The following is a 20750-nucleotide window of genomic DNA, read 5'->3' as shown; positions in this document are numbered from 1 at the left end:
TCCCTGTGTGATACAGTAGGTCCTCATTACTTAATCTATTTTATATGTAGTGGCCCACTGCTATTTCTTTTCACTCTGGGAAACTCCTTGGTTTCTCTGAGTAGGAGTTGGTTTATCTGGGGCTCAGAGGCTACCTATCTCCTTCTAATTTCCTCACGTGCAAATATGAAACTCCTGCTATCTGCCAGCCTGTGAGTGGGTTTTAGGGTCACAGCATAACAGGAAAGATGAGTCCCTATCCTCCCAGGAGAGAGTCATATTGATTGAGTAATGCTCATTTCCATTGGGGCTTTGAAAAAAGAAGTTTGAGATGACGTGGGCATTAATGGCAGAGGGCTAATGAGAGACTGGAAGCAAATTTGGACTACATATATATATGGAAAAATTTTTTTTTCCTGTGCCTGAGGCATGTGAAAGTTCCCCAGCCAGGGATCCATCCCAGGCCACATCAGTGACCCAAGCTACAGCAGTGACAACACTGGATCCTTAACCTGCTGAGCCATCAGGAAACTCATGGACAACATTTTTAAAAAGTAGAAATGGAGAAATTTCTAAGTAAAAAATATTGCTATAATTATTATCATCATCAACTATTGAATCATTCCACATATTTCACAAAGAATAACTGGTGCTCTGGCATAAGAAGAGTAAGTCTTCAGATTTCAGACATCTAAAGAATATTTCCTGCTTGTGAATTTGGAGAAAAGACAGATGAAATCATAGCAATGTGTAAATACCTGAAACACCATTCAGTGGCAAACCTGGGCTTAGATATGCCAATCATCAAGCTTGTCTTGGGTTGAAAATGTGGGGCAGAGAGTAGGGCACAGCGTTTGCAGGCAGGCCAGCTGGGATTGAAGATTGGAGCAAACACTCATCCCACTCACCACCCCCACCATCACCACCACGCCCACCACCATCAGGCAGCGCCTGTGCCTCTTTGGAGGTGTTGCTTCCCATACACTTGTTCTATACAGCAGCTCTGAGAGGTTGGGATTATTATCACCATTTTACAGTTGAGAAAACCAAGGCCCAAGTAGTCTTGGGTCTTATGATGATCACATAGCTAAAGGGTACAGAGCCAGGGTTCAACCTCAGGCCTGTGTGATCAAAACCATGTGTTTCTGGCCAAAGACAGGATACCATTCAAACCCTGCCATAACTTTCCATTTACTCAATGTTTTTCCCATAAAAGTATCTTATTTTGAAATATTTAAAGCTTGCAAAATTAAACAGATAACAATGAGAGAAATATCTTTGCTTCTGCTGTCCAGCTTAAGAACTAGACAACTGGTCGGTTGAACCACGTGAAATTGCCAACATTTGATCATAATTCAGTTGAAGCCACTGTGCCTCCTTTCTGATCTCTGTCTCCCACATCTTCGCAGGGAATACTCCTCTTTGATCAGGGGTCTTTGCATGCATCATTGTTTGATTTCACCCTCACAATAACCCTGAGAAGCAGTGGCCATTATCATCACCACTGGATAACATATACCTATAGTCACTCTAAGCCCCAGTTTACTCTGTCCATAAATTAGATGTAATAATTTTTTCATAGGTCAGATTCCCTAGAAGCAGAGCCTAAAATGGGATTCTTCTTTTTTTTTTTTTCCCCACTGTGGTAAAATACACATAACATAAAATTCAGCATTTTAACCATGTTTCAGTGTCGAGTCCCATGTCATTAAGTACGTTCACAATGTTGTGAAACTATTACCACCATCCAGATCCCACCTGAAACTCTCTACCCTTTAAACCCTCACTCCCTATCCCCCTTTCCCACCAGCCCCTGGTGAGCACAATTCTATTTTCTGTCCCTATGATTTTAACTGTTCTAGGTGCTTCGTAGAAATGGAATCATACAGGATTTATCTTTTTGTGATTGGCCTATTTAACTTGGTACAATATCCTCAAGGGTCATGTGGTAGCATGTGTCAGAATTCCCTTCCTGTTTTATTTTAGTTTTTTTAATTTTAGTCTTTTTAGGGCCACACCTGTGGCATATGGAGGTTCCCAGGCTAAGGGTCTAATTGGAGCTATAGCTGCTGGCCTACATCACAGCCACGGCAATGTGGGATCCGAGCTGAGTCTGCAACCTACACCACAGCTCACGGCAACGCTGGATCCTTAATCCAGTAAGCAACGCCAGGGATCAGACCCGCAACCTCATGGTTCCTAGTCGGATTCGTTAACCACTGAGCCATGACTGGAACTCTCTCCCTTCCTTTTTAAAGGTTGAATAATGTTCCATTGTATAAATAGACTGAATTTGTTCATCTACTCACCCGCCAAGGAACACTGGGTTCCTTCCACCTTTTGGATATTGCTAAAATAATGCTGCTATGAACATGGGTATTCAAATACCTGTTTGAGCGTCTGCTTGCAATTCTTTGGAGGGGGGAAGTCTATACCCAGAAGTGGAATTGCTGGATCATATGGTCATTTAATGTTTAATTTCTTGAGGAAACATCTTATTGTTTTCTACAATGATGCACCATTCTACATCGCCACCAGCAATGCACAAGGGTTCCAATTTCTCTACATCCTTGTCACACTTATTTGATAGTAACCATCCTAATGAGTGTGATGTGGTATCTCATGGTAGTTTCGATTTGAATTTCCCTCATGTTGTCTTCATGTATTTCATGTGTTTAGTGGTCATTTGTATATGTGTTCTTTGGAGAAATGTCTATTCAAGTCCTTTGTCCATTTTTAAATTGAGTTATTTGGGATTTTTCATTGTTGAGTTTTAGGAGTTCTTTATATATTCTGGATATCAATCCTTATCAGATATACGATTTGCAAATATTTTCTCCCATTCTGTGGGTTGTCTTTTCACTATGTTGATCATATCTTTTGATGCACAGAAGTTTTTAATTTAGATTTAGCTCAACCTGTTTTTACTTTTAGCCCATGCTTTTGGTAATAGCCAAGAAATCATTGTCAACTCCAATGTCATGAATCTTTCCCCTGTTTCCTTCTAAGAGCTTTTCATATTTAGATCTTTGATCAATTTTGAGTGGAATTTTGTATATGGTACAAGGTAATGGTCCAACTTTATAATTTGCATGTGGATATTCAATTTTCCCACCTGAAACTCTCTACCCATTTAACACTATTTGTTAAAAAGACTGTTCTTCCCCCATTGATTAATCTTGGCCCCTTTGTCAAAAATCATTTGAACATATATGTGAGGGTTTTATTTCTGGGCTCTCTATTCTATTCCATTGGTCTATATGTTTCTCCTTATGCCAGGACCCCACTGTCTTCCTTGCTGTAGCTTTATGTTTTGGTCTTTCTTTGGCCACACCTGCAGCAAATAGGAGTTCCCAGGCCAGGGACTGAACCTGTACTACAGCAGTGACCTAAGCCACTGCACTGACAATGCCTGATCCTTAACTCACTGTGCCAAAAGAGAACTCCTATGTTGTGTTTCAAAATCAGGAAGTTTGAGACCTCCAATTTAGTTCCTATTTTTTAAGATTGTCTTGGCTATTTGGTGTCTCTTGAGATTCTACATGAACTGTAGGATGGATTTTCTAGTTCTGCAAATATGAGATGGTGATTCTCGGGCAAGTAACTTATGGAGGAAGTACTCTCAAGAGAAACCCGTTGGGAACTGAGGGAAGCAGGACAAGGCAGGAGGAAAAGCTAAGCAAGGATGTGCTTTCTGCTGCAGTCTGATCCTACGGGGTGGGGTGGGGCCTCTGGAGTGTGAAGTGTAGCCTGGAGATAGTCCCAGTCAGAGGTCTGGGGGCTCAAATCTGTCAGTCATTGGCTGTGCCACCCCAGGGACAGAAGGCATAACTTCTCAGGTATTCCCAGGTGAGGTGGCACCCCTCAGCGAAGGGCAGTCCTCTGGAGGTGACTGAAGCTGGGAGCTGGAAGCAGCCAAGGTGATCAGCAGGTGGGGGGTGACCAGCCTGATAAAGGAAATCGGAGATGGGCATGAACAGTATCTGCTACAAATAAGCCTCCCCAGAGTTACTATGTTAACTAATTTTAAAGCACTATACACATAGGAGAGATGAATCATTGCATTTCCTTCCCTCATAGTTCTTAGATAATAGCCTCAAACCATGCAGCTATTTATTGAGCACTTGCTGTATGCTAAGAGCTATGCTAAAAGCCTTTTACATGACCTCCTTTTAGTTATCCTGAGGATCAACCTAGGAAATAGGTTGATCATCCCCACTTTACAGATGAGAAAATAAATGCTTAGAGCGGTTAGGGCACTTGCCTGAGGTCACACAGCTTGAAAGAACTGGGGCTTCAGCCTGGTCGTCTTTGGTATGAGAGCCCTGGGTCCTGATCACTGAGTGTCAGGGGCTCTCCCAAGTAGTCATCTGTGTCTGGGGAATGTGTGGGAAGTCCACACTCAGATGGCCTGTGTTCATGGGCTTGGCAGATGGTGGATAATGGTGTGATCTGGAGCAGAAATCAAAAGGCACAGCTCGATTCCAGCCTGGCTGACAGCTCTTCAGATTGTCACCTTTGTGCAGGGGTTCTTGAACTGGACCATACCTCAAAACCCCAACAGAACTGATCACAACACAGACGTCTGGGCCCCACCCCAAGAGGGGCTGATTGAGAAGGTCTCCACTGTAAACTGAGATTTTGCATTTCCAGCACATTCCCAGGTGGTGCTGCTGTTGCTGATCCAGGGACTGATTTAGTGCCTCAGAGGCAGACAAATGATTCTGCCTCCCCCTCCTCCCACCATCACGAAGCCATCAAGCTGAGGGATGGAGCCCCTGACTCTGTTGGCTGAGTTGGATGCTGCAGCTTACCTTCCTCTGACAAAAGTGCCACAACCCCGGCGGCACTGGACTCAGACAAATGTCCCTGCCATCTGGAGTGGGGCGTCCTTTGTAGCTGGAAGGCAAATGTCAACTGAGAGCAAAGGCTGGGAGACAGACTGCCTTAGGCCTGGAAATCTGGGTAGCAGTTGGAATCTGGGGCTTCATTTCAGCAACACTTGCACAGCAAGAGCACTGTTTTATTCAGAGTGTGTATTTATTTGGGGTGGCTTTGGGGCATGATGCTGATGGAGATTATTGGGATGTTCTGATGTCAGTGCCTCCAAACTGAATTTCAAATAACCACCCCCAACCATACTGAGGTGTGACGTTTGCCAATATCCATGGGGTAAATACTCCCACCACAACCCAATTTTAAGCTCTCAATGGTTATATTAGCAGACTCTGAGATTTCCTGAATATTTGACAATTAATCTGCTCTCTAGACCTGCTATGAGCTGTCTCCAACAACGACTGTAAAAAGTCCTCAAGTCACTGTCACAAGCTACAACACAGATGAACCTGGAAACACGATGCTGAGTGAAAGAATCCAGACACACAGAGTCATGTATGTATGACTCCATTTATGTGAAGCAAATTCAGAGAGACAGAAAGCAGATTTGTGGTTGCTACCTGCTGGGGAAAGAAGAGTGGGGAGTAAGTACCTACTGGGTACAGAATTTCCTTTTTTGGGATAATGAAAATGTTCCGGAATTAGATGGAGGTGAGAGGTGCATAGCATTGTGCAGAGCATGTTCACAAAAGCGCTATTCATGATGGTCCAAAGGTGAAAACAACCCAAGTGTCAATCACCAGATGAATGGATAAACAAAATTCGGTCTAGATATACAATGGAATATTATTCACTTCAAAAAGGAAGAGAAGGAAATTCTGACACATGCTATAAAATGGATGAACCTTGAAGACATTATATTAAGTGAAATATGCTAACCACAAAAAGACAAATACTGCATGATTCCACTTATATAAGATGCTAAGAGTAATCAAAATCACAGGGACAGAGGAATTCCCGTCATGGCTCAGTGGTTAACAAACCCAACTAGTATCCATGAGGACGAAGGTTCGATCCCTCACCTCACTTGGTGGGTTAAGGATCCAGCGTTGCCGTGAGCTGTGGTATGGGTCACAGACGTGGCTCGGATCTGTAGTTGCTGTGGCTGTGGTGTAGGCTGGCAGCAACAGCTCTGATTCAACCCCTAGCCTGGGAATCTCTATATGCCACAGGTGTGGCCCTAAAAAGACCAAAAAAAAAAAAAAAAAAAAAACTCAAGAGAGGCAGAAAGGAGAATATTGGTCACTAGGGGCTGGGAGAGCAAAGAATGGGGACTTGGTGTTTAATAGGAATAGAGTTCCAGTTTGGAAAGATAAAAAGTTCTGGAAATGGATGCTGGTGATGGTTGCACAATAATGTGAATGTACTTAATACCACAGATCTGTAGTCATAAAAATGGTTAAAATGGTAAATTTTATGCTATGTGTATTTTACCATCCTCCCCCCGCAAAAAGCCTGCTAAACCCTCAAGTCTTAACACTGCCGTGGATGTTAACTTAGCGAAACAAGCCAAACAGAGAAAGACAAATACTGTATGTTATTACTTATATATGAAATCTAAAAAAAGAAACAAACTAGTGAATATAACAAAAAAGAAACCTACCTACACATATAGAGAACAAATTAGTGGTTTAGAGAACAAACCGGTGGGGGGGGCAGCAAATTAGGGGTATGGGATTAAGAGCTATAAACCACTATGTATAAAATAGATGAGCAACAAGGATATACTGTACAGCACAGGGAATATAGCCAATACTTTATAATAACTATAAGTGAAGTATAATCTTTAAAAACTGTGAATCACTATATTGTATGCCTGAAACCAATATAATATTATAAATCAACTATACCTCAATTGAAAAATTTTATGTGCATGGAGTTCCCACTGTGGCACAGTGGGTTAAGGATCTAGCATTGCCACAACTCAGATTTGATCCCTGGCCTGGGAATGTTCATATGCCTCAGGTGAGGCAAAAAAAAAAAAAAAATCTGTGTATGTATCCACATGCATTTTATGTTTTTATATAACTAATTATAATTAGTATATATATATTTTAAAGTATAAATATGTATTTATATAATATCTGTGGATGTATAGATCACTACATAGATATCCTGCACATCGTGAGAAATGCTACAAATAAAATAAACTGGGTACAGTGGGAGGCTAGCGGGGGACAGGGGTATGTGCAGGTGACATTCCAGCTCTGCAGCCCAGCAAGGGGTGGTATGAGGTGGGTTCCAGGGAGGTAACAGCAAAGGAGAAGGACACCTTGTCTGTCTCCAAGAAGCAATCCCCAAAATATAAGAAGCTCCCCAAGGTATTTGTAGAAGATAGGAATATAGAGAATTATTGGGCAAAGGAAGGAAATCAACAGTTAGGTACCTTATCAATTCCTTTTCAGGGGTGAAGGGAAGGTTGATGGCTCGCCCTTGGCCCTCAGGGGGACAGCTAAAGAGGAAATGGTTATGTGGCCTGACACTCTCCCTTTCATCACATCCTCTCCTCCAGGACGTCCAGGGTGCCATGCTTCCTCTATGACTAACATCGACCACTGCAACCTTTGGGGAAGGTAAAACGTGATATCTTTCCAATTTTTCAGGGCTTTGTGCTCCCACCCACAATTGTGCTGGCAACTCATTGTGGGTATAGACATGGTAGGCAACCTTTTACCCTACAAATAATGGGCTATATGGATTGTTAGCTTGCCATGTGCCAATTCCAGTGTTTGTGCTTTGAGTCGATTTTCTTATTTTTTCTCACTTTCATTGTTCCTATTTTACAGAGGAGGACACTCAAGCTCAGAGGTGCTGGGAGCTTGCTCAGGGTTACATAGCGGGTGTCTAAATGGCTTCGGCAAAGCTATCTGACTTCAGTGTCCCCACTCCCAGCCACTCTGCTGTATCCTCTTCTGGTGCTAGCATGTTCTTTGCAGCTTTGCTGTGATAACACAAAACTAAAAACAGTCATCAGGAGAGGAGTAATTAAGTAGCCATTAAAGAAAATATTTAAAAATTTATTTCTGTTGATCTGTATCACAATAGCCGAGGGTGGAAACAATGACGTGTCCATCAGTGGATGAATGGATAATATGTCTATCCACAGAATGGAATATATTCAGCCTTAAAAAAGGATGGAAATTCTGACCCATGCTACAACATGTATGTAATTTGAAGACATTTTGCTAAGTGAAATAAGCCTAACACAGAAGGATAGTTATTACACATGTCCACCAATATGAGAGAAAGCCTAGAATAGTTCCATTCACAGAGCAGTGGTCACCAGGGGCTGTTGGAAGGCGAGGGGAATGGAGAGTTAGTGTTTAATGGGTTCAGAATTTTGGTTGGGGAAATGAGGAAACTCTGGAGATGGATGGTGGTAACAGTGGCACAGCATTGTGAATGGAATTCATACCACTAACTGCACAATTTAAATTACTGAAATGGTAAATTCTGTTGTGTATTTTAATGCAATAGACACACACACATACATACAAGCTGGTTGTAAGAACCAACGGGAAAAGATTTTGGGGCTCATTATTATGTTATTACTAGACTATGACCCTGTGATTTAGGTCCTCAGAAGAATTAAGTACCAGAGCCTCCAGTATTCCCTAGGGACTTCTTTTCTTTTCTTTTTTTTTTTTTTTTTTTTTTTGGCCTTTTTAGGGCTGCACCTACGGCATGTGGAAATTCCCAGGCTAGGGATCAAATCGGGGCTGCAGTTGCTGGCCTACACCACAGCCACAGCAATGCCAGATCTGAGCCATGTCTGTGACCTATATACCACAGCTCATGGCAACACCGGGTCCTTAACCCACTGAGCGAGGCTGGGGATCGAACCCCCGTCCTCATGCATACCAGTCGTGTTTGTTAACACTGAGCCACAACAGAAACTCCATTCCCTAGGGACTTCTTAGAAATGCCCAGACTCAGGCCCTGACCTAGATTGACTGAAACAGCATCTGCGTTTTAACCAGGTGCCCAAGGAATTTGTGTACATGTTCAATGTGCTCAAGAATATCTTTGCTTTGGCATTCCCACTGTGGCAAAAGGGATCGGCAACCTCTAGGGAGCACTGGGATGTAGGTTTGATCCCAGGCCTGGGACACTGGGTTAAGGATCCAGCGCCCTAGGTGGAAACTGCAGCTGAGATCTGATCCCTGGCGTGGGAACTCCATATGCCACAGGGTGGCCAAAAAGAAAAAAGAAAAAGGATATTTTTGCTTCTACAGTCAAACACTCTGGAAGGATACTTAAGAAGCCTAAGAGCAGTTGCTTCTGAGAAGGAAGACTACATGGGAATAGGGAGTTTTGAGGGAAAGAATTCTTTTCATTTTTAATTTTGGATACTTCTGTAGTTTTTGAATTTTTTACCTCATCCAAGTCACCTTTCTGTCTTGAGCATGGAACACAGGCCATTGTGATATCTGACTTTTAGGAAATACCTCAGTTCCCTGGAGTTTAAACCAGGATCTGTTCTCATTCCTTCTCTGGCAATCCGCTAGGAGCCAGAACCCTTCATTTATGAAAACTTGTTTTAAGACAGACATAAAGAAAGACCTTTGACATTAAATTATACTCAGAAAGCCAGACTACATTTTGAATTGATTGGGTTCCTAAAAGCAGTTATCAACTACATAAGCCAAGATTTCCCAAGGGGGGAAATGTAATATGAAAGAAAAAGAAAATAGCAATGGCATATGTTAAATATATGAGGACTTCAAAACAGGCTGGCTCACAATTTCTTGGCATTTGTTGTGTATATATAGCATATAATTTACCAAAATAGCAGGGAACATTTATTTTACATAATTTTGCTATTGAAAGAAGAGAAGTGCTTGAGGAAATAGCTGTCAAGCTAAAGATTTTGCTTGTACCATCGCGTAATTCACTTCTGTACCTTAAATTAGAGTCTGAGACCTGATTAGGGGATTTTAGATAAGGAAGATTTTTTTTCTCTTTTCACCTGAGCTTCTGGACATTTATCCCCTGTGTTCATGAATCCATTAGACTGAAAAGGAAGCTTATACCTACTTGTGATTATCACAGGGGAGTATTTAATGTCCTGCATGGAGAGAGGGTTTGTCATAGAAAGAAGAGCCCAACTCTGCAGACAGACTGATTTGGGTTTGAATCTCTGGCCTACACCATTCAGCAGCTATGAAGTTAGGTTGCCTTATATCTCTGGGTCTCAGTTTCCTGCTGATAGAAGGGAGATGGTAATTCCTATCTCACAAGATTGCCATGGAGATTAAAGGAGTCCATAGAGAGAATATCTCAAAGAGCCTGGCACCATCCTTTGGCATTTCAATAAATGTTTGTTGAGTGCTGACTACGTGCTGAAGTCTGGGAGACAAAAGGAGAGAAAAGACACCTTCCCTCCCTCGTTGGGAAGATGGTTAATGGACAGTAAACAAAGAAATAATTATACATTTGCAAGTGGATGAATCTTGAGAGGGAAACAAATAGGGTGCCAAGATAAAGAAAGGCTCGTGGGAAGAGCAGTCAGGATAGACTTCCTTGAGGTCTGAGGACCAGGAGAGCACTACACAGATGGGGGAGGAGGAGAGAGAACAGCCAGCACAAAGACCCAGAAGTAGGACCAAGGAGTAGAGGTCAGAGAAACAGGCTGAATCAGACGGCGCTCTGGAGACCACAGTGAGGACTTCTCATGTTATCCTGAGACCAATGGAATGCCCATGGAAAGCTTCAAGTAAGAGTGAGAGGGTGGGAGACAATCAGAGTTGATTTTGAGAAGATCACTCAGACACATTTTTCCACAAGAGAAGAAACAGATTGTGGAAACTGTGTTTTAAACCACAGGTTTTTACCATTATTTAGGTATGGCAAGGCCAATAGATCAAGAGATGATTGCCACTGAAAAAATTAGACTCTGTTATATACTCACACATCCAAGACGAAGTGTATGCCACATCTGGTGGGGGTTGCCAAGTGAGACAACACCAGGGTCGGTAAAGAGGCAAGAGTGATGGGAAAAACTGGGGCAAGAGACTTTACTGCAGTTTCCAAGGGAAGGAATAGATGAGGCAGGGTAAGCAGGCTCAGGATTGGCTAATTTGAGTATTTTCTCCAGGCTCTGAGCAAAGGGGCTGTCCCTGCTTGTTTGGTATCTGGCCCTGAAGTGATTAGGGCAAATGGATTTGTGGCTCTGGATTGGTTTGTTTGCATATGAAAGGTGCACTGGCAGGCGAATTATTTACCAATTAACCCTGTGAGGAGAGCGCCCTCCAGGATCTGCTAGGTCCCAAGATGCCAAAACATCAGAATGCAGAAAATAAAAAGCATGATTAACACACAAAGATGGGGAGAGGAGGCAAGGAGATGGAGGAGGCTGTATGGTCAGCTGAGAAATGATGGTGGTTTGGGTTGGGGGGTGGATTACAGCAGGGTGGGAGGGGATTACAGCAGGGCAGAGAGGGCGGTTCTAAAACTTTTGTTATTCATCCTTCCCCTACCCTGACTCCCACACTCTTCCAGTCCACAAAGAGTTTTTCACAGAGAGGCCTGTCTGCAAAGTTAACTAGCAAAGGGCTGAGTTATAATGTGTTCACGTGTTTGGGAAACTCAGTCAGCAAAACTGATGACCAGCTCCCCTCAGCTTTGTCCCAGGCACTCAGCTATTTGTCATACTGGGGCTTCTTTGGAATCTGAAACCTACTGACAAATGGAGTTAGATGCTGGACCTGGAGCTGCAGACACTGCCAAGGTCACTGACAAATGGACTTGCTTTGTCTCCTTTAAGGCAAGACCAGTGGATTTGCTGATCTGCCTAATTTGGGAAGGGTCTTTCTCAGGGGTCAGAACCCCTGTCTTCAAATATTTGAAGTTCTTTCATGTGAACGAGGGTGCTTGTTCAAGGTGGACACTGAGAAGAGAGTTTGAACTTCTGGATATAAAGAGGGGAGCAGATTTCAATTCAGTACAAGGAGCCTTCTCAGGAAGAGAAGTCCAGAGATGAAAAAGTGCTTTAGAAGTTCTCTTGTGTGGTGCAGTGGGTTAAGAATCCGGCCTTATCACTGCAGTGGCTTGGGTCACTGGGGAACTTCCATGTGCCATGGGTGTGTCCAAAAGAAAAAAAAGGGCCGCTTTAGATGGCAGGGAACTCCCCTTCATGATAGGTGGTCTAAGAGAGGCAGGTGTCTGCATGAATGGACTCAGTGATATTTAATATGCAGCACTCAGCATACCAAGGGCAAGCCTAAGTCTACGTATACTTATATATACTGCATATAATACACAAATAGCATATCTTATATAATCTTTTCAACAACCCTAGGAGGACAGTGTTGTTAACATACCCAGTTTATAGACAAGTAAACTGAGGCTCAGCGAGTTTACACCAATTGGTCCAGGTTCTCTAGATAGAATATAGTGTTCTAGGTTCTTGGCCTGAATAGCTCCAGAACCCATGATCTTTTTTTTTTTTTTTTTTTTTGTCTTTTTAGGGCCACACCCAAGGCATATAGTTCCCAGGTTGGGTCAAATTGGAGATACAGCAGCCAGCCTACACCACAGCCACAGCAACGCAAGATCTGAGCCACATCTATGACCACAGCTCATGGCAACGCTGGATCTTGAACCCACTGAGCAAGGCCAGGGATCAAACCTGCATCCTCATGGATGCTAGTCAGATTCGTTTCCACTGAGCCATGATGGAAACTCCAGAACCCATGATTGTAACTGAGTAGCAGATGCTTCTTTAACTGAGGCCAAGAACAACCCTAGGGAACCAATTAAAATGTCAATTCTTGCCCATTCTTCAGACCTTTGCATTTCTGCAGAGCATGGCCCATGAATCTGAGTTTTGATAAGATGTTTATGGTGGCCATGGGTATTTAGAAGCTGCTACTTGGATGCCCTGTTGCCTGGAATTGGAAAGATGAGGTAGGAGAGACTGAATGTGACAGCTTTTAAGGCCCTTTTCACTCCTGAATGTCTAGAGGTCTATAATTAAAGGAAATTTTAGTTCTCTGTGGAGTTTTTTTGTTTTTGCTTTTGTTTTTTGTATGTTCCTGCCACTGCCATTGACCTGAATAGCACTGAGCTTGTTCCCTGGATAATGGACCAATAGCTTATGTTCTAGACAAAAGGCAATGATCACAAACAAATAGTTAAAATCTGTTAAGCCCTCCCATGTGCTGGTAGATGTGGTAAGCATTTTATGAGCTTTATGACCTATGAGGTAGGTGCTATTATTACCCCCAATTTACAGATGACGAAACTAAGGCTTGGAGAGGAAACTTGCCCAAGGTTACCTTCCAAGTCAGCAGGAAAATCAGAATTCATATCCAGGTCTGCTTGAGCAGAGAGCCCACATACTTAATCATTCTGTGATGTGGGCTCAATGGAGTGGATGGGTAACTTCCTGTGGGAACTAGAAGCTTGTGCTACAACTTTCCAGACAGTTTGCAACTTATTCTTATATCTTTTGCAACTTCTTCACTCACTCCTTCATTCAAGGGCATGCAGTGAGGACCTTCTAGGTGTCAGACTGCATTCTTGCCTTCATGGAGCTTATAGTCTTTTACCAAAGATATACTGAGGATGGAGGAAGGGAACACATATCAGGTCCCCTTCTTGACTAAGATCAGATAAGTGAGGTTTAAAGAAAGGTCTGGAGTCCTGTCGTGGCACAGTGGTTAACGAGTCCGACTAGGAACCATGAGGTTTCAGGTTCTATCCCTGGCCTTGCTCAGCGAGTTGAGGATCTGGCGTTGCCATGGGTTGTGGTGTGAGTCGCTGTGGCTCTGGCGTAGGCCAGCAGCTACAGCTCCGATTGGATCCCTAGCCTGGGAGCCTCCATATGCTGCAGGTGCGGCCCCAGAACAGACAAAATAAAAAATAAAAAATAAAAAATAAATAAATAAATAAATAAGATAAAATAGAGGTCTGAAAATGCTCTGAAATAAAGAAACGGAATTATTTATTGTCTAAGCTAGAACGCTTTAGAGCAGTGGTTCTAACAAGGGGACCCTGGCAAAGTCTGGAGACAGCTGTGATTGTCACACCTTGGGAGGTGGGGTTGATGATTGTGACATTCTATGGGTAGAGGCCAGGGATGCTGCTAAACATCCTGTAATGCATAGGACAGTGCTTCATGACAAAGTATCATCTGATTTAAATGTAAATAGCATCGAGGTTAAAAATGCCAGGTTTAAGAGTGATAGAGATGCTATTAATAATTACACCAGAACAACCACTATAAACCAGATGGTACAAGGCACATCCATCTAGAGAACTTTTTTCTTTTGTCTGCACCCGCAGCATGTGGAAGTTCCCAGGCCAGGAACTGAACCTGAGCCACAGTTGCACCCTGTGCCTCAGCTGCGCTCTGTACCACAGCTGCATCAGTGCAGATTCCTTTTTTCAAAAATATATATTTTATTTTACTTATTTACTTATTTTTATGGCTGTACCTGCAGCATGTGGAAGTTCCCAGGCCAGGGCTTGAATCTGAGCCACAGCTGTAACTTATGCCACAGCTATGGCAACATCAGATACTTAACCCAGTGTGCCAGGCCAGTAATCAAACCTGCATCCCAAGGCTCCAGAGACCCCGCAGAATCTGTTGTGCCACAGTGGGAATTCCTGTAGACTTTTTAATGATGGTCATTCTGATCGGTATGAGGTGGTACCACATCATAGTTTGGATTTGCATGTCTCTAATAATTAGCAATGTTGAGCATTTTTTCATGTGCCTCTATGTCTTCTTTGGAGAAATGTCTGATTAGGTCTTCTGCCCATTTTTTGACTGTCTGTTACTGAGTTGTATGGAACTTGGGTTTTTTTGTTTGTTTGTTTGTTTGTTTTTGTCTTTTGTCTTTTTGTTGTTGTTGTTGTTGCTATTTCTTGGGCCACTCCCGTGGCATATGGAGGTTCCCAGGCTAGGGGTCGAGTCGGAGCTGTAGCTGCCGGCCTACGCCAGAGCCACAGCAACGCGGGATCCGAGCCGCAGCTCACCACAGCTCACGGCAACACCGGATCGTTAACCCACTGAGCAAGGGCAGGGACCGAACCCGCAACCTCATGGTTCCTAGTCGGATTCGTTAACCACTGCGCCACGACGGGAACTCCGGAACTTGGGGTTTTAAAAGACTGTGGTGGGTTAACCTTGAAGATTCCTAGGCTAATAACAATAATTCCCTACTTTTTGCCTGAACCAGCTGACAGCGAAGCTCCATCTCTCCTCCTTGGCCAGGAATCCTTCCCTTCTGCTCCAGGGAGCCTCAGGGGGATGGGAGCCAGCATGGAATCTCACATGTACTTTAGCCTTCTACTCTGGTCCTATCTCTGTGCAGCAGTCTCCTCATTTAGAGGAAATAAAACCTGTTTGCAGCTCTTTCTCTAGAACCCAAAATGAATCCTTACGGGTTGCCAGGGGTCCAAAGAATTTGCCTGGGACCATTTCAAGAATGCAGTCATGTGAAAGTAAGTCAAACTGCATTCTTCCAACCTCCCTAATTTAATGGCAGGGGATGATGGGGAGCAGAAGGGCAAATATGATGAGACAAGGCTATGTCTGATCTTTTCATGGGGACCCAATGGTTTAGCTGCTAAAACTTAATAATGGTGACCCCCACTGTCCAGGAGAATGATTAAGCTGATGGACAGATTTTTCTGATTTTTCATTCATAAAGTTTTTATTTAATCCTTTGGCCTGTATATACTGGTCTCTGTGGGAATCAGATGGGACATATATGGGATACATCAGACCCCTGCATATGAAGCTGGTAAAGGAAGATAGACACTAAACAGCAAATAAGTAAATTATGTGGTATATTCAAAGGTGATAAGTGCTATGAAAAAAAAGAAAAGCAGAACATGGCACTGGAGGATGGGGTAAGAGGGCTGCAATTTTTTGTCAATTGTGATAAAATACACATAAGATAAAATTTACCATTTTAACCATTTTTAAAAGTACAGTTCAGTGGCATTAAGTATATTCACAATGTTGTGCAACCATCACCACTGTCCATTCAATTCTTTTCATCTTGAAAATTAAAATTATTAGTTTTCAAGAATTACATGGATCCCCCATACTCCCATTCTCCAGCCTCTGGCAAGTGCCATTCTACTTTATGTCACCATGGTGCCCAGGAAAATTGTTGAATGAATGAATGAATCAATCAATCAATCAAGGTAGTCTACAAAACTTGTTTTTGAGAAATCATCCTAGGAGTTCCCGTTGTGGCTCAGTGGAAACGAATCAACTAGAAACCATGAGGTTGTGGGTTTGATCCCTGTCCTCACTTAGTGGGTTAGGATCTGGCGTTGCTGTGAGCTGTGGTGTAGGTCGCAGACGTGGCTTGGATCCTGCATTGCTGTGGTTGTGGCATAGGCCAGCAGCTATAGCTCTGATCAGACCATAGCCTGGGAACCTCCATATGCCATGGGTGTGGCCCTAAAAAACAAAAAAAAAACAAAAAAAAAAAAAGAAAGAAAGAAAAAGAAATCATCCTAGAAAGAAGAGGCCCAGAAAAATCTGACTTGCCCAAGATCGCACAGTAAGACAAAACTAGACACAAAAGCTCAGCCTCCTGAATGTCCTGTACATGGCACTGTACCTGAGTTAAGAGCTGGTGAAAGGTAAAGGTTGTTTGTTATCTCAAATGACCCATCCTAGAGCTGTGTGAAAGGTGCCCCAAAGTGCAGATGAGATCAGGTGCATTCAGGTGGTATGGCCGTAGACAAAAAGCGCCCCACAGTGCAAGACAAGACTATTTTCTTAGACACCCTCACCCTCTTCCCCTCCCCTGCCCTGTAACTTACTTAATGGCTTACAGTCTAACAACACTTGGCCTTCCAAGGAACTGAGACTGTTCCAAGGTCCACTCTTGCCATCTCTCTACAAGGCAATCTTATTTTTTATAAAAACCATATTGCTCTCAGGAAGTCTGTTGCTAGCAATCTGTAAATAATATACACAGGGTATGGTTTAAAAAACACCTAAGTCGTGATTTGTCACCCACTCAGATTCACTCGGCTGTTGCTTTTTTTTAATAAGTTGAGATTAACATGTTTCAGGGCTAATTTCAACATCATTCAAATGTAATTCAGGGTTTGCAGATTACATTTTTGAGAAGTCCAGCATAAAGAGCCTACTTTTTTTTTTTTTTTTTTGGTCATGCCTGAGGCATGCAGAAGTTCCTACGCCAGGGATCGAACCAATGCCACAGCAGTGACAACGCCAGATCCTTAATCTACTGGGTCACCAAGAAACTGCCATAGTTTGTTTTTATAAATTATTATTCAGGTGTAATAAAAATAATAGTTAACATGTGTTAAGTTCTTTGTATCTGCCAGACATTTAGCACAATTATCTCATTTGATCTTTCCAATAACCATATAAATTAAGTACAATTATGATTCCCATTTTATGGCTGAGGAAACTGAGTTTCAGAAAGATTAAGTCACTTGCTCAAAGTCACACGGCCAGGAAGTGGCAGTCAAGATTTGAAGCCAAATTTGTCTTATGCAAGAGCCAATGCTCTTAACCAGTACACAATTTGGCCTCTCTAGTAGATATTATATGTACTTATATATAAAAATCAGAAAAAAAGAATTCGGAAACAATACTGGGGTTTGGGAAGAGAGAGACTAACTTTTATTCTTGTGCTTCTTTTTGAACCTTATTTACCCTATGCATATATTATATTATTAGTATATATTAGTATAAAAACTAAACTAATTTTAAAAATTAAATAAAACTTACTAGTTTTTTAATTTAGGAAGAAATTGTCACTATAGTGCCATATCTATATATTAGCAGACTAAATATGCATAAATCTTTGAGTATCTTGCAAAGTTCACATGCTCTAACAGCATTTGAAATTTCATCCTAGTAAAACTGAAGTTCCAATATATTCTTATTCTGTGTACCAAATTTCATTTTTTAGCTGCTGAATTATTTTTTATTTTGAGATAACAGGTTGGTTCTTAAACATGATATTTATTTTCAGTGAAAGTGGTATGGTTTCTTTGAGAAATATGCCCTCAGATATGTACATCTTTATGTATTCATAGATGAAGTCTGGATACTACAACTGAGTAAGTATCCTTTAGTATTTTTGAAATAATGCTGTATTACATAAGATATGCTATTTGTGGATCAGTTAATAAAAACTTAAAGGTAAAAATTTAATTAATTAAAAATTTCACTGAAAATTAATTTTACACAGATTAAGAAGTAAACATTACAATACCCTCCATTGCTTAGCACCTCAGAGAGCTGTATCAGTCACACTAAAAGTCACTTGGGAGAATTCCTTAGTGGCTTAGAGAGAAAAAGATATTGAGTCAAGAAAATACATATATACTAACAATAATGTACCCTTTCCAACAATTCCAAATTGAATCACTTTTACCATTTTGCCAAATGGCTAGTGCCTATTAAAATGAAAAGGAAACCCCTGTTAATGTTTTTTTTAATGCCCTATCATACTCTTGGAATTTGCTTATTAACAAATCACCATCAGCTTACGGTAAGAGAAATTCGTAAGCCCTCTACAAGGCCCCTGTCCTTTCCACTGCTTGATTCCCTCAAAATTGCCAGAGCAAATTTGGCATCCCTGAAAAATTCCAAGCTTCTAAGCAGTGTATTTCTGAGTTCCCAAGGATAGCCCTTGACAGTGAGTCTCACTCCAGCCAGCTGTTACAAAGCCTTTCATTCAGGAGAAGGCAAGAGGTTTCAGCAAGGATGTGCAGCCCTCTCATTCACACACTTCATAAACAAGACTTTGCCAAAGACTCCTCTCTAGGAAGGAATCCCCGCTCTTTAGAAACCAGTTTGCAATATTACTCTCATTCCCTTCTAAAAGACCTTGCAGAAACATTAAGAATTTCACAGCATAGAAGGAGGGCTGGAAAGGACCCATGTCATTGCATGGACTCATCAATTCAGTCCACATTTCAAAACAGCAGCTAATGTTTTCTTAAAACACAGATCTCTAAATCCCTTTAGGATCGAGAGCAATTCAAAGGAAAAACATAACACATGTAGGTCTCCATAAAATTCTGACGGATCTGAAAAATCGAACTGAGTCAGAGATACAGAGGGTGAGCTGGTGGGGTAGGAATATGGCTTGTCTCCTCCAGGCCTAATTCTCTCCTCTTGAAACAGTTCCCTTTAAATTCAAGAAGCCATGCAGAGAGGCCCCCCTACAGGTTTTCGTTTTTTAAAGGAAAGCCTATCTGCCTCACTCGGCCCCAGGATACTCACGGCAGCTGCCTTAGCTGGAATAAGTCCTCCTCCATGTCCGCGCTGCGCCAGGACGAGCCCTTTTCATGGCCCTTACATGGTGGTGGTGGATGACGAGCCGCTCGAGGTTTCAGCACCGGGGTGCTGGACAGCTCCCGCGCCTCTTCTTCCCTTGGTGGCAGCTGTTCGGGGGAGGGAGCCGCCAGGGACCAGCCCACGAGACAAAGCCGCCGCCGCCAGGAGACCGCGGCGAGAGTGGGCGGAGAGGAGGAGGAGGAGGGCAGAGCAAGCTGCGCGGGGAGAGGGGGCGGGGAGAGCCCTTCTGGTTAGCGGAATTTACAGGCTCTCTGTGGCTGGTGGTATTTTACTGGGTTGCCTGTAGGGCACACCAGCCTGTGAAATGGCTGTCTAGGTACCAATGAGCTGTCTTTGGTTGACGACGCCTCTCTAAATGTTTATTTGCAGGAATTCATTAAGGTTGTTATCGGTATAATATTCCTGCAACACAGGCTGCTATAGCAAATGTAGAGAACGAAAAAAATTTTTTAAATGTATTCATGCATTAAAGCATTGCTTATTGAGTACCTACTGTGTGCCAGGCACTGTAATAAGCACTGGGCATGTGACAGAGAACAAATGAGACATGACATTGTCACCACAGGACTGAAGGTCTTGTGAGACGAATCAAGAAAAAAAATGTAAGGGGAATAGGAGAAAGCCAAAGATCACTCATTTACGCAGCATTCGTGAGTGATTTCTACAGTCCTGAGGAATCAGAGATGAATAAAAACAAATCCTTGCTTTCAAAATCCTCCTGAGTTCAGTGGCTCATCAGTCCTTGATGAATTCAGTGTCTCTCCCATCCCCCTTCCACTAGACCGTGTCTCCCTTCCCTCTTTAGAACTTAAGCTCCATAAAGTTTTGCTGATGTACCCCCATGGACCTGGAAGAATAAAACTTTATTTTTGGACACTGAAATTGGAATTTAATATTCCTCGCTACACTCAACCCCAGGACTTTACACTTGGGGGACCCAGTAAACGCTTGTTAAACTGAAAACAAACATCCTTCATTGAAGTAAGGAGATTCAGTATCTACGTGAAGCTGTGGAGGGTAGGGATACAAATTTATATCAGAGTTGGCAATTTGGAGGTCTGGTTGGTAAAAGTGCCATCTCATTATGGTTTGCTCAGGACTTGAGTTTTAGCATTGAAAGTTCCATGTCCTAGAAAGTGCTGAGCCCCAAGCAAACCTTGACAGTTTGTTACTTTACAACCATAAGCCAGATGCAACAAAGAGATGCCTGAAGGGTTCTGAGTAGCCTGAAGGATCAAAAAGAATATTTCAATTGCAAGACTTAAAACTGTAAAACTCTTAGATAAAATCATTGTGGCTCAGCAGGTTAAGAACCCACTAGTATCCATGAGGATGTGGGTTGGATCTTGGGCATGGGTCGCAGATGCAGCTGGGAACTGGCGTTGCTGCGGCTGTGGCATAGGCTGGCAGCTGCAACTCCAATTTGACCCCTAGCCTGGAAACTTACATATGCTGCAGGTGTGGCCCCCCCAAAAAAGAAGAAAAAAATTATTGAAATCATAGGAATAAGTCCTCATGACCTTGAGTTAGGCAATAGTTTCACAGACATGGCATCAAA

At 42.5% G+C, this 20750-nt stretch overlaps 1 protein-coding gene across 5 annotated transcripts in view; it reads right to left on the bottom strand.

Annotated features, from left to right (window-relative positions):
• The window catches only part of SVOP (SV2 related protein), a 97092-nt gene extending 77801 nt beyond the window's left edge, over positions 1-19291 (bottom strand). For all 5 annotated transcript variants that reach the window (XR_014826989.1, XR_014826988.1, XR_014826990.1 and 2 more), the window contains exon 1: positions 19118-19291. Coding sequence is in view for 2 of the 5 variants with exons in the window: in XM_084995648.1 (XP_084851774.1) it covers positions 19118-19152 (35 nt within the window). In the remaining 3 variants the exon portion in view is untranslated. The remainder of the gene's footprint in view (positions 1-19117) is intronic.
• Positions 19292-20750: the final 1459 nt, after the last annotated feature.

The sequence above is a fragment of the Sus scrofa genome, chromosome 14 (genome assembly GCF_054392235.1).
Source record: "Sus scrofa isolate SSC_HxYL_T2T_F1_AM1 chromosome 14, Sscrofa_HxYL_maternal_Yorkshire_Landrace_v2.0, whole genome shotgun sequence".
Taxonomy (NCBI): Eukaryota; Metazoa; Chordata; class Mammalia; order Artiodactyla; family Suidae; genus Sus; species Sus scrofa.
Note: the sequence above shows the minus strand (reverse complement) of the source record. Positions and strands in the feature narration are given on the sequence as shown.